Genomic DNA, 17,339 nt, shown 5'->3' on the forward strand with positions numbered 1-17,339 from the left:
TAGAAAGATAAGAGGTAAACAACTTACGGGTATACAGTATAGAGTAAGAATGTGGAATCTTTCTGCAAGAAGTTTAGAAGGGAAGGTCCTTGCTTTTTCCTGAGAGAAGCATGAATGTGTTAGATAATGAAGACACAGGCAAGAAACAAAGGATAATTGAAATAGCAAGGGAAATTATAAAGTATATGAGGGTCTGGTAGCGTTGACTTTAGAGTGAGGCCTTGTTAGTTTTTCTGCTGAGAGAGGTAGACAATGTTAGTGCTAAAAAGAAGCCTGAAGCAAAAAGAGGAAAGAATTGAAAGGAAGTTACGTTTTCGTCCTTCTCTACTCTGAGAAATAGAAAGCATACTAATTTAACAAGAATTAGAGGCATGGCAGTTGGCCCTAAAAGAACAATGAAATTCCCAAACTGGTACCAGGGACATGAGACCACCCTTACTAGAAAGGGAAAAAGACATGCCAGGCAATTTGGGATTGTCCTGTGATGACAATCCTGTTATAGTAGAGAACCAATAGTGTCATCCTGTGATTTTTCTCACAGTCATCAACATCTCTGGAGTTCAAAAGTACAGTTTAAAATGGCAGATCTGGTGGAGAACAAGATCTGAGGTGTTGGTGACAGTAATCAACCTTGTCGTGTGTCACCCTCGGCTGAGTAGGGAAGGAAGAAAGGCTAATAGACTACAAGTCTCCATTTAATTCCAATACCGTTTAATAAAAATAAGAGGATAGAAGAAGAGGTTTTGATTAGAATGTAGAATTTAAGATTTCCAAGAAGGTGCTGTTTTAGGAGACTATGAATTCTGGAGTATAATCCTTCCTCTGTGTTCCATCTCTAGAATTCATTCTTGGGAAAGCTGTGTAATATCCTTGACCTTCTCTGTCCTAACAGAATTCTATTTAATTCTATCTTAGCACAATGTGGTTGTAATGTAGTACTATATTTTGTAAGGTACTGCTTCTTGGTAGAAAATGAATAAAAGGCATATGAATGATCTTTCTATATTATTTATTTTTTTTAAAGATTTATTTTATTTATTTGAAAGAGTTAACGGAGGGAGGCAGAGCCAGAGAGAGAGATCTTCTATCCTCTGGTTCAATTTCCAAATGACCGCAATAGCCAGAACTGAGTAGATCTGAAGCCAGGAGCTTCTTCCAGATCTCCCAAGGGGCTGCAGGGACCCAAGGACTTGGGCCATCTTCCACTGCTTTCCCAGGCCATAGCAGAGAGCTGGATCAGAAGTGGAGCGCCTGGGACTTGAACCAGCACCCACATGGGATGCCATTGCTGCAGGCCAGGGTTTGACTCCACTGTGCCACAGTGCCAGTCCCTCAATATTATCTCTTAAAACCACATGTGTATATCACAAATGTTGAAGTTTTGTTTAAATTTTAAAATATATTCAATTTAAGTTTTGGACTTTTTAAAATTTTATTTTTAAGAAAGTTTCATTTATATATTTTTAAGATACAATAACAGAGGGAATGAGATAGAGTGAGATCATCCATCAGATAGTTTACTCTCCAGGTGCCTGCAAGAGCTGTGGCTGGACCAGGCTAAAGCCAGGAGCCAGAATTCCATCTTGATCTCCCTTGTGGGTGTCAGGGACCCAAGTACTTGGGCCATCATCCACAACCTTCCCAGGTGCATTAGCAGCAAGCTGAAACAGAAGTGGAGCAGCCTATACTTCAGTCAACACTGTGATATGGGTTGTGGGCATCCCAAGCCATGGCTTAACCTACTGTACCTCAGCACCCACCCCTATTTTTTTCTTTGTAATTAACACATAATTATAGGTTTTATATGATGCTTATAGGCTTATGTGGTCACAATATGATGCTTCTGTACATGCACACTGTGTGTTCTGACCAAATCAGAGTAATTAACATTGCCAGGTCATATCTTTATATTTGAAGTGTTTTAGCTCCTCTCTCCTGGTTCTTCATAAAATACTTAATAGCTTACGGTAAATTGTAGTTACTCTACTATGCTATAGAACACTAGGATTTATTCCTTCTATCCAACTGTGTTTTGGTACCTCTTATCTTGGTACCTCCTTGTCTATACCTGTCTCCCCCCACCCTTCCCAGCTTCTATTAATCACATATTCTAAATTTAGTTTGAGTATATTATATTTGTATTTTCATTTGTTTGAAGAATTTTTTTTCCTCATTGATTTCCTTGATCCATTGTGCATTCAATAGCATGTTTTATTTTGTTGTGGTCAGAGAAGATACATCATATGATTCCAATTTTTTTTATTGTTTTTGAGACCTGGTTTGTTACCTAACATAGGGTTTGTTCTGAAGAAAGTTCCATGTACAGATGAAGAGAGCACATATTCTGTATTGGATAAAATGTTTTTTTTTTTTTTTTTTTTTTTTTTTTTTTTGACAGGCAGAGTGGACAGTGAGAGAGAGAGACAGAGAGAAAGGTCTTCCTTTTGCTGTTGGTTCACCCTCCAATGGCCGCCATGGCTGGTGCGCTGCGGCTGACGCACCGCGCTGATCCGATGGCAGGAGCCAGGTGCTTCTCCTGGTCTCCCATGGGGTGCAGGGCCCAAGCACTTGGGCTATCCTCCACTGCCTTCCCGGGCCACAGATGAGAGCTGGCCTGGAAGAGGGGCAACTGGGACAGAATCTGGCACCCCGACCGTGACTAGAACCCGGTGTGCCGGTGCTGCTAGGTGGAGGATTAGCCTGTTGAGCCGTGGCGCTGGCCACAAAATGTTCTTTAATCTCTTTTAGGACCATTTCTATATGATATATTTAACATCGGTGTTTTTTTTGTTGATTTCTATTTTAAAAGTTGTTTTATTTATTTGAAAGGCTGAGTGACAGGAAGAGACAGATGGAGAGAGAAAAAAAGAGATCTTCCATATGCTGGTTCACTCCCCAAATGGCTGCAATAGTTAGAGCTGGGCTGGGTCGATGCTAAGAGTGTGGAATTCCATCCAAGTCTGCCACATGGGTGACAGCTGTCCAAGTTCTTGGGCCATCTTTGGCTGCTTGCTCAGGTACACTAGCAGGGAGTTAGATTGGAGCCAAGACTGATCAGAGGGGCTGGCACCGTGGCGTAGTGGGTAAGACCTCAGCCTGCAGTGCCAGCATCCTATATGGGCACTGGTTTGAGTCCCGGCTGCTCCACTTCCAGTCCAGCTCTCTGCTATGGCCTGGGAAAGCAGTTGAAGATGGCTCAAGGCTTTGGGCCCCTGTACCCACATGGAAGACCCAGAAGTAGCTCCTGGCTCCTGACTTTGGATCAGCACAACTCTAGCCATTGTAGCCATCTGTGGAGTGAAACAGCAGATGGAAGACCTCTCTCTCTCTCTCTCTGCCTCTGCCTCTCTGTAACTCTGCCTTTCAAGTAAATAAATGTTTTAAAAATAAATAAATAAAAAGACTGCTCCAATATAGGATCCCAGCATCACAGATAGTGGCTTAACCCACTGTGCCACAATGGCAGGTCCGATTGATTTTTTTTTTTTTGTCTGCTTGATCTGTCCATGTAAAAGTGGTTGAAGCCTACCACTATTGTTGTAGTGAAGCCTTTTCCTTTTTCTAGATTTAATGTTTCCTCTATAAAAATGAATGGTTCCATGATAGATGCATATATATTTACAGTTATACGTCTTTTTGTTGAATTGTTCCCTAAATCATTATCTAGTGACGTTTGTCTCTTTTTTTAAAAACCATTTTCAACTTAAAGTATATTTTATCTGCTTATTTTGGGTTTCTATTTGTGTTGAATATCCTTTTTCATCACTTCAGTCTGTGTGTGTCTGAATTTCTTACATGCTTAGGAAGTCTAATGCATTTACATTTGAGGCCATTGTTGATAGCTTTTTTTGTTGTTATTAGATTTATTTATTTATTTGAAAGGCAGAGTTAGAAAGAGGCAGAGGCAGAGAGAGAGAGAGAGGTCTTCCATTTGATGGTTAACTCCCCAAATGGCTGCAATGGCCAGAGCTGAGCCAATCCAAAGCCAGGAGGCTGGAGCTGCTTCCGGGTCTCCCACGTGGGTACAGGTGCCCAAGGACTTGGGCCATCTTCTACTGCTTTCCCAGGCCATAGCAGAGAGCTGGATCAGAAGTGGAGCAACTAGTACTCAAACCAGTGACCATGTGGGATGCTGGCATCTCAGGTAGTGGCTTTACCTGCTTTGCCATAGCGCCAGCCTCTTGATAGCGTCTGTTGGGTAGAATATTCTTGGCTGGCAGTGAACTTTGAGTTTGTCATTACATTAAGATGTTTTAGCCTTTATGATTTCTGCTAAGAAGACTGGTTTTCATCTAATAGAGCTTCCTTTATATGTGACTTGGTGCTATTCTTTTGCTGTTTTATTATAGAATTCTTTGTCTTGAACTTTTTACAGTTTTACTATAATATACCTAAAAAGGACCTTTATTAATCATATCTGTTTGGATACCTTCCTGGACATGAGTGTCATGTCTTTTGCAAGATTGGTTTTCAGCTGTTACTTCTTCCATGTCTTTATGTCGTTACCTTTCTTATCACCTCCTGGAACCCTCATAATTCAAATTTTTTTTCACATAATTAGTGTCTAATAAGTCTAAGCTTTTGTCATTTTTTTATTTGACCAGGTTATTCCTAAAGACTTGCCTTTCAGTTCACAACCTCTCTTTATTTTTCCTTGATCTAATCTATTAGTGAGGCTTGTAATTATTTTTTTAATTTATTTTTTAATTAATGTAAACATTTAGTGTAACTCGTAGGTAACAATTCTAAGAATATCAGTCCTTCCCTCCTTCCTTTATTTTTTCTTTTAATTTTTGCAATAGCATATTTTTAATTTACTTTATAATCACAGGCTTAATCGTGCACTTAATAAAGAGTTCGGCAGGTAAAAAGTAGAAAGACTGCTGTTTTACAGGAGTATAGACAAGGGTTGTAAATAATGAAATCCCATTTCCATTGTTAGTTTCACTCAAATACATAAAATCATGTTTGCACTCTTTACATTAGCTTCTACAAATCAGAAAAAACATACGATATTTGTCTTTTAGGGTCTGGCTTATTTCAATGTGCATGGTGGCCTCCAGTTCCATCCTTTTTGTTAAAAAAGACAGGATTTCATTCTTTCTCATGACCAAAGTATTCCATTGTGGAGACTTACTTCATGGGGGTGGAGTACCTCCATGGGAGTAAGGTAGTATGGTTTGTTTGACAGTGGGGGCAGGGCACCTCCACAGCAGAGAGCATGCCTGTGTCGGAACCGCAGGCAGGGAGCTGCTCCAGTGGCTCGGGAGGGTGATTGCCCACGGATAGCGGTGCAGCCACAGTGGATTGGGATTGATTTCAGAAGGTGCCATGCTGCAGCCTCCTGGGTGGAAGAGGGTACTACATGATACAGATTTCCCCTCTGGAGCAACGCAGTGGCGCACCCTCCCAAGAATTCCTCCACTGGGCCTGGATCCTGTGGGGTCTGGAGCATTCCCCAGCAGAAGACACTTAGGTGTCTGTGGTGCCAGTGTGGGCTTTCGAGGGCCTTTTCCTTTAGCTTTCCCCGCTTGAGGAAGGCTATCCTAGGTTCAGACTGATTTGGGCTGGGGTGATGGGGCCCTTGATGCAAGGTACTCTGTCCCCCCTTGCCCGTTTGCTGGACCATCTATGGTCTCTCTCCCCAGAATTACACACACTGTATTCCAGCACTCTCCTGAGTATTCTAGCCATATAGTAGTTGTTCTTCATGTCTGATCCTCCTCTGTTCTGGGGGAAGCACATCTAGAGCTTCTAGTCAACATCTTGTCAGAGTGAATCTGCTGCATTTAAAGTGTACCACTCTATTCTGTTCTGCCTCCATTTCTCATATCCAGCAGTGTCTGTGAAATCCACCTCAAATCCAGAGGTAATAATTTCATGATATAATTAATTGGTAAAATATAAACTAAAGGGTTCTTTTTAAAAATGAGTTATTATGGCACTAACAGTTTCAGGGTTGAATTATTTGTTGCCTTTGCAGAGTCCACATGTCATTTGGGAAGAAGGTAAATTAGCTGTCAAACTTCATAATGTCCTTGTGTTTTTTACTTTAGGCGTTGCATTTGAACAGGGTAAAATACTTCCTACTCCTGAAACAGTTCCCTTTAGACTCACCAGAGATATTGTGGATGGCATGGGCATTACTGGCGTTGAAGGTGTTTTCAGAAGGTAAGTGATAAAGGTAAGGGAGGGAAGACAATTTCTGGGGTCAAAATATTTGGATTATAGATTTGTACAGATAGAACTCAATACTAGAATTACATCTCCATGCTTTACCAGTACTGAAGAAAAGACCCTGGTTAAAATGAATGATTGAGGAGCTGGTATTGTGGCATAGTGGGTTAAGCCACTGCCTCCAATGCTGGCAATCCAAATGGGTACCAGTGCAGGTCTCAGCTACTCCACTTCTGGTCCAGCTCCATGTTAATACACCTGGGAAAAGCAGCAGAAGATGGCCCAAGTGTTTGGGCCCTTCATCCACATTGGACACTTGGATGAAGTTTCTGACTCCTGGTTTTGACCTGGCTGTTGGGATTATTTGGGGAGTGAACCAGTGGATGGAATATATTCTCCTTCTCTCCCTCTCTCTTTCCCCTCCTCACTGCCCCCCCTCCCTTAACTCTGCCTTTCAAATCAATAAAAATAAATCTTTGAAAAAAGAAAAGCAATAATAGATGCGACATCCTTCCAGCCATAATGGACTTAACCTAATATGACATTCATACTGTTAATTCAACCTGTTTTGGCTCTGCCAGTGGCCCACCTTTACCTTTAATACCCCTGTGCTGGCTACTCTCTTTTCCAGTCCAAATTTTTTAATATTTTTGATGAATATATAATACTTAAATTTTTATGGGGTATAGCAAACTATTTTAAAACATTTATACAGCATAAACTGATCAAGGGAGGCAGTTGCATTATCTGTTTCCTTAGCTAATGGTCCCCCCACTATGCTTTAAAACACTAGATCTCATTGATTCTAAGTGAATTTTGGTGCCTATTTAGACAGCCTCCTTCTATGTCCTCTTTCTTAATATTTCCCATACTTTAGTAATCACTATTCTCAGTTGAGAGCCACTTTTTAAAACTTGCATATGTGACAGAGATGATGTTGTATTTGTCTTTCTATGTCTGACTTATTTCACTCAACATAATGACCATTAGTTCCATCCACTTTGCTACATATGTCAAGATTTCATTGCTTTTTTTTTATCACCAGATAGTATTCCATTGTATTTATATGTCTTTATCATTTATCTATCAGTGGAAACCTAGGTTGATTCCATATCTTAGCTAATATGTATGCAGCTGCAATGAACATGGAAATGGAGGTATCTTTTTCATATGTTGATTTTATTCTTCTTTGATATATATATGTCCAGAAGTAGAATAGCTAGGTAACATGGTAAATCTGTTATCCTCTGTCTCCTCTCTGTAATTCTGCCTTTTAAATAAATAAGTAAATCTTTTTAAAAAATACTATTTTCTGAAGAACTTCCTTTCTGTTCTCCATAACAGCTATACGAATTTGCATTTCCACCAGCAGTGTATAAGGTATCTCATTACTCCACATGCTTACTAACATTTGTTACTTTTTTTTAATATACTAACCATTCCAACTGGAGTAAGATTAGATAGCTTATTGTAGTTTTTTTTGTTTGTTTCCCCAGAAACTTTTTATTTGAAGGTATACAAACTTCATCTGTTTCATAAATACAACTTTAGGAACATAGTGATTTTCCCACCATACCTACCCTTCCACTTGTACTCCCACCCTTCCTTCTCCTCCCTCTCCTATTCCCATTTTTTTTTAAAAGATATATTTTATTTATTTGAAAAAGTTACACACAGAGATAAGGAGAGGCAGAGAGAGAGAGAGAGAGAGAGAGAGGTCCTCCATCTGCTGGTTCACTTCCCTGATGGCCACAACAGCCAGAGCTGTGCTGATCTAAAGCCAGAAGTCAGGAGCTTCTTCTGGGTCTCCCACACAGGTGCAGGGCCCCAAGGACTTGGGCCATCTTCTACTGCTTTCCCAGGCCACAGCAGAGAGCTGGATCGGAAGTGGAGCAGCTGGGTCTTGAACTGCCGCCCATATGGGATGCTGGCACTTCAGGCCAGGTTGTTAACCTGCTGCGCCACAGCGCCAGCCTCCCCCCCATTTTTATTTTTTTTTAAGATTTATTATTTATTTGAAAGGCAGAGGCACAGAGAGGCAGAGACAGTGAGAAAGAGGTCTTTGATCCACTGATTTATCCCCCAAGTGGGCACAACAACCAGAGCTGGGCCAATCCGAAGCCAGGAGCTCTTTCCGCGTCTCCCATGTGGGTACAGGGGCTCAAGGGCTTGGGCCATCTTCTGCTGCTTTCTCAGGCCGTAGCAAAGAGCTGGATTGGAAGTGAAGCAGCCAGGACTAGAACTGGCACCCATATGGGTTTCCAGCACTGCAAGCAGCGGCTTTTACCCAGTACACCACAATACTGCCCCCCCATTCTTATTTTTTACTAAGACCTATTTTAAATTAATTTTATACATATACGATTAACTCTATAGAGCTCAACAAATAGTATGAAGAAAAAACCTTCCTCAGCAGTTGAGACAAGGACTGTTCAAAGTCATTGCATCTCCAAGTGCCTATTTTACTTCAGTAGATTGCCTTTTAGGTACTCTGTTAGTTACCATAGATTAGGGAGAACAGAAGGTATTTGTTCTGTTGGGATTGACTTATTTCACTAAGTATGATGTTTTCCAGTTTCATCCCTTTTGTTGCAAACAACAGGATTTCATTATTTTTTACTGCTGTGTAGTATTCCATGGTGTACATATCCCATAATTTCTTTATCCAGTCTTCAGTTGACAGACATTTGCACTGATTCTGTATCTTCACTGCAATAAACATGGAGGTATAGCTAACTCTTTGATATGCTGATTTCGTTTCCCTTGGGTAAATTCCCAGGAGTGGGGTGGCTGGGTCACATGGTAGGTCTATATTCAGATTTCTGAGGTATCTCCATGCTGTATTCCACAGTGGCTCCACCAGTTTATATTCTCACCAACAGTGGATTTAGGGTATCTTTTCCCGCACATCCTTGCCAGCATTTGTTTGCTGATTTCCGTATGATCACTTTTGTTTTGATTGCATTTGATTACTACTGATATTTTAACTCTTTGTTGATGAGAACTATTAGGTGCTCATTGTTGGGGATAGACACTACATTTTTGTTTAAAAGGAACTTACGTTCTAGTATAACTTCCTGATAAAAAGTAACTTCAGCTCCTTGTAGCTTTCCCAGCATAGGTCTATATACTCAACTTCTATTGAGGCAGATTCCCATAAAGTAAGCTAATAATTACTACAGTAACCAAAAACAAAGAGTATTGGCAGAGGAATCAGCTGCAGGTCACCTTGAGACTGCTGTACTGCATCCTGCGCAGAATGGCATGGCCAAGCCCAAGATCCACCTGCTCAGTGGTCCAGCTGGAGCCAAGGACCTCATAAGCCCTACATTGAAGTCAGCACTGCATTCATTTGGACCCAGCAGCTGCGTACGACTGTGATTAACATCTTGCTGGTGCGCATGTGCTGTGACTCGCTACCTGTCACACCCTAGAACATTGGCATCATCTGAGCTATTGGCCCTGCCTTCCAGTTTTCTGGAGGTGATTAAGTCTGGAATGAATGTAGCTCATATGAACTTCTCTGCTAGAACTCAGGAGTACCACAAGAATATGCACCCAGGCAGCTTTGCTTCTAACCCCATTCTCTAATCAGCCTGTTGCTGTTGCTGTGGGCATGAAGGGACCTGAGATCCATATGGGCTCATCTAGTGCAGGAGCCCTGCAGAGGTGGGGTTGAAGACGAGAGACACTCTCAGGATCACTCTGGGTAATGGAGAAATGTGCTGAAAACATCCTGTGGCTGGACTACAAGAACATCTACAAGGTGGTAGACGTGGGCAACAGGATCTGTGTTGATAAAGGACTTGGATGTCTTTGAAGATAAAACAGAAAGATGCTGACTTCGTGGTGATGGAGGTGAAGAATGGTGGCTTCCTAGGCAGCAAGAGGGGTCTGAACCTTCCCAGGGCTGTTGTGGACCTGTACACCATGTCAGAGAGGGACATTCAGGATCTGAGTTTTGGGGTATGGCACTGTGCAGTGTTTGCCTGCTTCATCTATAAGGCAGCTGATATCCATGAAGTTGGGAAGGTCTGGATGGAGAGAAAGGAAGGAAAAAGATAACCTGCAAAATTGGAAATTATAAGGAAATTCTGAAGTTTGAAGAGATTCTGGAGGCCATTGATGATATCAGGGTGGCCTCTGATAATCTTGGTTTTGAGATGTTGATGAAGAATTGGCAGTATACCCAGGCTGGGAAGCCTGTTGTCTGCTATACAAATGCTGGAAGCATGATCAAGAAGGCCCACTGTACTGAGGGCTTCATTGTGGCCAGCGTGGTCCTGGATGGAGTGGACTGCATCATGCTGCCTGGAGAGACAGAAGTGACTACCAGCCCCTGGAGGTTTTCTGCATGCTGTACCTGATTACCTGGGATGTAACAACTACATTCTACCATTTGCAGTTACTTAAGGAGTTCTATCACCTAGCATCCATTATCAGCAACCCCACAGAAGCCACTGCCATGGGTGCTTTGGAGGCCTACCTTATGTGCTACAGTTGGGCAGTCATACTGGCCAAGTCTGACAGGTCTGCTCACCATATGGCCAATTACCACCCTTGAGCCCCCCATCATTGCTGTGTCACAAAATCACCAAACAGCTTGCCAGGCCTATCTGTATTAAGACATCTTTGCTGTTGTATGTAAGGACTCCATCCTGGAGATCTGGGATGAGGATGTGAACCTTTGGGTGAACTTGGCCATGAATGTTGGCAAGGCCCAAGGCATCTTCAAGAAGAGAGTTGTGGTTATGCTGACTGGGTGACAGCATGGTTCCAGCTTCACCATCAGCAATGCATGTGTTGCCTGTATCCTGATGGTCAGCATCCCATTCCCTTCCCAAAACCATTCATTAGGGCAGCAGTGCTTGTGGTGCCCCCTTAGGGCTGTAGTGTGGACAGGTATGCCAAGACACTAGGAAATATGACATCAGCCCCCATGAAACATAGCTGTTCTGAAAGAAGGCACAAGTAGTTCTACCAATAGCCTGCTGCCCATCCTGTGATCCCCTGGAAGCTGGGACAGAGCAGGACTGCATTGCCCAAAGCCCCAGAGCTTATATCCAGAGGTCAGAGCACACTCCTTGGTGCTCTGTGTTCAGTTCCTATGAAATACAGATACCCAGAGAACTCCTGACTACCTGGGGTCGTAAGACACTGCACCTTAGGATTGGGCAGTGGGTCCATTTGAAGCAGACTTAGAATCTGGTCCAACTCTGATGTTGTGCTTGCACATGCTCCCCACTCCACTCAGTTGTCTGCCAACAAACATCACCTCCACCTTCCATTTTTTCCCATAAGCTGTTTCCAGACCTGTTGCTCTACAGCTTGCCTGTATGAATTAAGAACAGATGTTTCATAGTAGTATCGTTATAAATGCTAGGCTTATGAAATATTTATGTGTGTGTTCATTTCAGAAGAGAGTCCATCCTGCCTAGTGTTCTGCCTTTTGATACATATTTGAGAATTATTAATATGAATAGTCTCAGCATACCACACTTGAGTGTCAAAATATTAAATACTAATATTTAATCAAATCATTAATTAAAATTTAATTAAAAATATTGCTGTGTAACAGGGTCAATATTTATATTGTGTTTTACTCTGCAGATGCTGTGAGAAAACAATGGAAGTAATGAGAAATTCTCAGGAAACTCTGTTAACCATAGTGGAGGTAAAGTATAAGCAATTTTTTGATTTTGTTATCCAGACTTTCTTGTTAGGAACTTACTGATGTGAAGAGCACAGCTTCATTTTAATATGGAATGGTGCCCTGCAGCAGAGGGATAAGGTGCACAATAAGCATTTTCACACACAAAAAAATACTGGTTTTAGGGGTGGATGTTTGGCCTAGTGGTTAAGACGCCAGTTCTTTTGTAGTATAACAGGTTCAAATTCCAGCTCACCTCCCAGTTCTAGCTTTCTGCTGAGGTGTACCCCGGAAGGCAGCGTATGATGGCCCAGTTAGTTGAGTTTAGGCCACCCAAAGGGAAGACCCACATTAAGTTCCCAGCGCACATCTTCAGCCTGTTCCAGTAGTGGCTTTTGTAGTCATTTTAGGTGTAAACCAGTGGATGAGAGTATACCTTTCAAATTTTTTTAAAGTAATTAGTTTGAGAATTCCTCCATTTCCCTCAAGTTTCTTGAGTGTTACAGCATGGTAAGTATCTTCTAGTCTTTAATACATAAATCTATACTTTAACATCCTAAAAATCTCATGGTATTTTCAGGATGGTTTTCATCAGAAATCAGTCTTTATCTTCTCTTTCCCTGCGTCGGTTCAGATGGAGATCAAAGTATCAGCAACATTATTAGAGGAACATGGCTCACAAGTGAGGGCCATGCTGGCTTAGTCCTGATGCTCCCTCGCTGTCTCTCTGCTGTCTTCACTACGGGACAGCTCACCTTAAGCCTAACTAGTAAACAAAATTCTTTTGCTCTTAAACACCAGAGCAGTTAGTTGTTCTGAACATCCAAAATCAAAATTCCCTCATGACCTCATTTTCTATAATTTGACCTAAAGTCACTTGCTCTATCCATGTCAATTTTTTTTTTGGAATCCCAGTTGTATTCTGCACATATATCTCAAGATCCCAATGATGGCCTCAGATTTTGGCGTGGAGGAGATTCTGGTAAATTATACTCCTTTTTTCTCTACCCAAATTTGGGACTAATTAAAAGAGCCTTAGGAGTAAGGTAGAGATCAGAGAGTTGAGTTTGTTATTACTAAAACAAGTTTTACTGCAGAACATGACTTAGGGGTGAGGTCTGATTATTGCTAGTGCTCTTCTCCCAGTGCTAACACCTCTTCTGTTTCTTGGCACAGCACAGTAAATGGAGAATTGGGGCCTACAAATGCCCTTAACCTTGACTACCCTGGTCAAGAGTAGACAGTGCTTACCTCCTCTCAATAGATGGATTTCACTCAGTCAGGAAACATGGATCAAGGGATGTCACTCCCCACCTTAGGGAGTGAATTCAGGATGGGATGAAAAGCCTAGAAAATTAAAGTTAATGTTGTGGCTTCCTCCACAGAGAAACATGAAGTGTGTGTAATAAGCAGCTATGCCTCTCCCATCAATTACCATGACACTGGTGCTATTTCTAAATAAATGATTAAAAAGCACTTTTTAACTATCTATGTTGTGTTTAGGTCCTGCTGTATGATCCACTCTTTGACTGGACCATGAATCCTTTGAAAGCTTTGTATTTACAACAGAGGCCCGAAGACGAAACTGAGTTCCAGTCCACTCCCAATGCAGATGACCAAGAATGCAAACGGAATCTGAGGTGAGCAGTATTTTAGGAAGGAAGTTGTTTACATTTTAGTTTCAAAGTCCTCTAAACTGTTTCCCCTCATTGAAACCTTTGTTTTTTTCATTAGTGACATTGACCAAAGTTTGAACAAAGTGGCTGAACGTGTCTTGATAAGACTTCAGGAGAAACTAAAAGGAGTGGAGGAAGGCACTGTGCTCAGTGTGAGTGGACAAGTGAACTTGCTTATCCAGCAGGCCATGGACCCCAAAAATCTCAGCCGACTTTTCCCAGGTTGGAAAGCTTGGGTGTGACTGACCTTCAGATTATGAATTATCCTGGAATTCAACTTGTAGAAGTCATATTTCGGGCTTTATTTTTAATCTGCCCACAGAATTTGCATAAGGATAAGTATTTTTAAATGAACATTTTTGCAGTGTCTATTTTAATCCTCGATTCAAAGACCATCCAAAGATGGTATACAGCAGATACTGTTGTTCTGCCTTCATGCTTTACTGGTAAGCTAAACACTGGTTTCTTCTCAAGTGCGTATTTGTATCCTTTACAGTAGAATCATTGACGTTTGCATTAGTTTGAAAGCAATGGAAATGAGAGTGACAGTTTCTCCTTTAGTATAAATTGGAACAAGTGTATATACTGTAACTGTGAGATCGATTTTGAAACTTGTTCTCCAGATATTATGTATGATAAGTTAATTGTCAGTATAAAAAAGGACTTTATATTTGTAACTGTACCATAGTAAAACTACATTAAAAACAATTTGAAAATGGAGTGCTGTCTGTGAAACAGATTTTTTTTTTTTCTTTTTTGACAGGCAGAGTGGACAGTGAGAGAGAGAGAGAGAGAAAGGTCTTTCTTTGCCGTTGGTTCACCCTCCAATGGCCGCCACGGCCAGCGTACTGCGCTGATCTGATGGCAGGAGCCAGGTACTTATCCTGGTCTCCCATGGGGTGCAGGGCCCAAGCACCTGGGCCATCCTCCACTGCACTCCCTGGCCACAGCAGAGAGCTGGCCTGGAAGAGGGGCAACCGGGACAGAATCCGGCGCCCCGACCAGGACTAGAACCCGGTGTGCCAGCACCACAAGGTGGAGGATTAGCCTAGTGAGCCATGGCGCCAGCCTGAAACAGATTTTCAATAGGTAGGAAGATCACGCAATGTTACTAAACGCTGGATTTACAGCTTTCAAAGACACAGTGTCTGTATTTTTTTAATGTATATTGAACTGATCATAATCTCCTTAAGGCCTTCTATGGCATCAGATTCTTTCTGTGATGACTTTCTATATCTTAATATAATCATTTTAACATTCATTGGAAATCTTTCAAAAATTAATAGATTGAAGAAGAAATGAAAATTATTTTCCTAATATCTAGTGTTTTTTAAACTAAAATTCCTTTTATGTCATAGATATTGTAGTTTCATTAACTCAAATGTCTGCTGTTTACCCACTCAAAATTCCTTAAGAAAATTCCTACTGAACTGGAATAAGAGCAATACCTTCCAGATGAATTTAATGTCTGTTTTAAAAATTTTATTTGAGAGGTAGAGTTACAGACAGAGGGAGGGAGAGACAGAGAAAAAGGTCTTCCATGTATTGGTTCACCCTCCAAATGGCTGCAATGGCCAGAGCTGGCTGATCTGAGCCAGAAGGCTCTTTTGAGTCTTCCAGATAGCTGCAGGAGCCTAGGCACTTGGGCCATCTTCCACTGCTTTCCCAGGCCGGAAGCAGAGCTGGATTGGAAAAGGAGCAGCCAGGATACAAACTGGTAATGAAAGACCAATCTTATTTTAATTTCTTGGTTTCAGCATTTTGGTTTCTAGACCTCAGGAGTGGCATAGAGTACTGAGACACGACTGTCTTGTGCCAGAGCAGATGCACTTCACGCATTATATCCCTGTCCTGGTGCACAGGATATTTTCTTGATACCTTTTTCACTAAAGGTAGAACCCTGTGTGTGTGTCTGAGCTTCATGGTGAGGGAAGAGCATATAGTGTCTACACTCTCTGCCTTTGCAAGTTCAGTGTTCTCCATGTAGATGTTAAAGCTGAAAGTTGCAGGGCATTGAGATTGGTAAATTGTGCCAGGACAGGAACAGCATCATCATAGGTATTTTCTTCTCTGGTGTTCAGTTCCCTCATTTTGAACTCTAAACATACCCCTAACTTTGTATTTAAGAGAATGTTTCTTATACTTTATCTAACATTTCTATGTTTTTTTGGTAGGGAACAATTAGGAGTCTATTCTGATATATAGCTAGAAGTGGAACACTTTCCTATCTTCCATACTATTATCTTGGCATAGAGTATTCCAAAAAAAATTGTTTATGAAAATAAACTTTTAAGTCCATTTTCCATGAACTTAGTATAAATCTATCCTTCACCTGTAGGTAACTGTAATGGATGAACTTGTTTCTTCTTTGTTTCCTGAATTTTTTTTTATTTTTAACTGTCAGTGGCAAACACTTGTATCTGATCTCCACAACTTTCTGGACTATGACTATCTTGGTTTGGTTTCTAAAGATCTATTCTGAAAATTACTTTGCATTCAAATGACAAACTTCACTTATCTTCTTAAACCGCCTAAATGAATAGCTTGTATTAATCGGTAGTTTTGTTACTGTAGTGAATCAAGGGATGTAATAAGTTTAGAATGTATTTAATAAACCTTGAAACCTTCATGGATGAAATAAATTATCACCCAGGTGATAAGTTCTTGCTAGTTGCTAGTTAATGCATTCAAGGAGCTTTGGATGGCATTCGTTTTCTCTTCAGTCTTAAATAGAATAGGAAAGGAGTCTTCCAGCACTCTGATACTCTTTTCAGTGGATTTGAAAAATTCACCAGAATTGCAGATATCATAAATGGATTTAAGATTATAAAAGAAGTAACTGAGAAAGCAATATTACTGGGAACAAGTGAGGAGTAATTTGTAAACTGAACACCTGACATAAATGAAACATCTCTATTCCTTACAACAAAAGTCATTAACTTTAATGATGTTACCTAATTTACACCTGGAGGAAGTGAAGTTTGTAGAAATAAGGAAATTTGTGATCAGAACAGAGTAAATTGCAAGTAAAATACAGACATAAAAAGTATATGACTTAAAAAATTTTCAGGTGAAAAGAATACAGATTTCAGATTTCATACAAGGCCAGTGAAAAGTCAGAGAAGCTTCCAGAAAAGCTAGTAAGTTACATATTGCTTGACTGATAGCCCTCCTACTTTGCTCTGTGCTTGTCAGAGCTCCTGAAAGTACATATATATAGGTACATAAGTACATACTATCTTGACCATGGATTTAATACTATATGCACTTACACATGTTTATGGACTAAAGCAAAGAAGAAAAGTCTTGGACTTTGTAAAGAATACAAGGGGCTAGTCTTTTCAGAAGCAGAAAGCCAGTATACTGTTTGAAAATATGGAGATATGTACTATTTCAAGTGTTTTGACTATACCTTAATGAAATTGTGTCAATTTATCATCATTGAATGTATGTGATTACTACACTGTTAATCTGTTAAGAACTTTTATGAATAAAGATTCTAAAACAAAGTGTAGTAGGACTCACCTGTTTTATTGAGTGTTCTTTGGGCCAGGCATGAAGCTGATTCCCAAGGAGACAACACTGAGTGAGTCAGGCATGGTCTGCCTGTGTAGAGTTCACTTTCCAGGTAAGATAATGCAGTGTGGGGCCGGCGCTGTGGCATAGCAGGTAAAGTCACCACTTGCAGTGTCAGCAGCCCATGTGGGTGCCGGTTCAAGTCCCGGCTGCTCCACTTCCGATCCAGCTGTGTGCTGTAGCCTGGGAAAACAGTAGAAGGTGGCCCACATCCTTGGGCCCCTGCACCCACGTGGGAGACTCGGAAGAAGCTCCTGGCT

The 17,339-nt window shown here is 41.1% G+C and overlaps 1 protein-coding gene and 1 pseudogene across 22 annotated transcripts in view; both read left to right on the plus strand.

The window, feature by feature from the left end:
• Positions 1-17,012, plus strand: part of ATM (ATM serine/threonine kinase) — a 154,433-nt gene extending 137,421 nt beyond the window's left edge. For 21 of the 22 annotated variants that reach the window (XM_089333535.1, XM_051819893.3, XM_089333538.1 and 18 more), the window contains 4 exons: positions 6,057-6,171; positions 11,788-11,851; positions 13,331-13,467; positions 13,562-17,012. In XM_089333535.1, the coding sequence (XP_089189661.1) occupies positions 6,057-6,171; positions 11,788-11,851; positions 13,331-13,467; positions 13,562-13,745 (500 nt within the window). In that variant the 3' untranslated portion in view covers positions 13,746-17,012. The remainder of the gene's footprint in view (positions 1-6,056; positions 6,172-11,787; positions 11,852-13,330; positions 13,468-13,561) is intronic. The other variant, XR_016234450.1, reaches the window with a different exon arrangement.
• Positions 9,744-11,083, plus strand: LOC138850569 (pyruvate kinase PKM pseudogene; annotated as a pseudogene).
• Positions 17,013-17,339: the final 327 nt, after the last annotated feature.

The sequence above is a fragment of the Oryctolagus cuniculus genome, chromosome 1, assembly GCF_051225735.1.
Source record: "Oryctolagus cuniculus isolate XC-2025 breed Fujian yellow rabbit chromosome 1, ASM5122573v1, whole genome shotgun sequence".
Taxonomy (NCBI): domain Eukaryota; kingdom Metazoa; phylum Chordata; class Mammalia; order Lagomorpha; family Leporidae; genus Oryctolagus; species Oryctolagus cuniculus.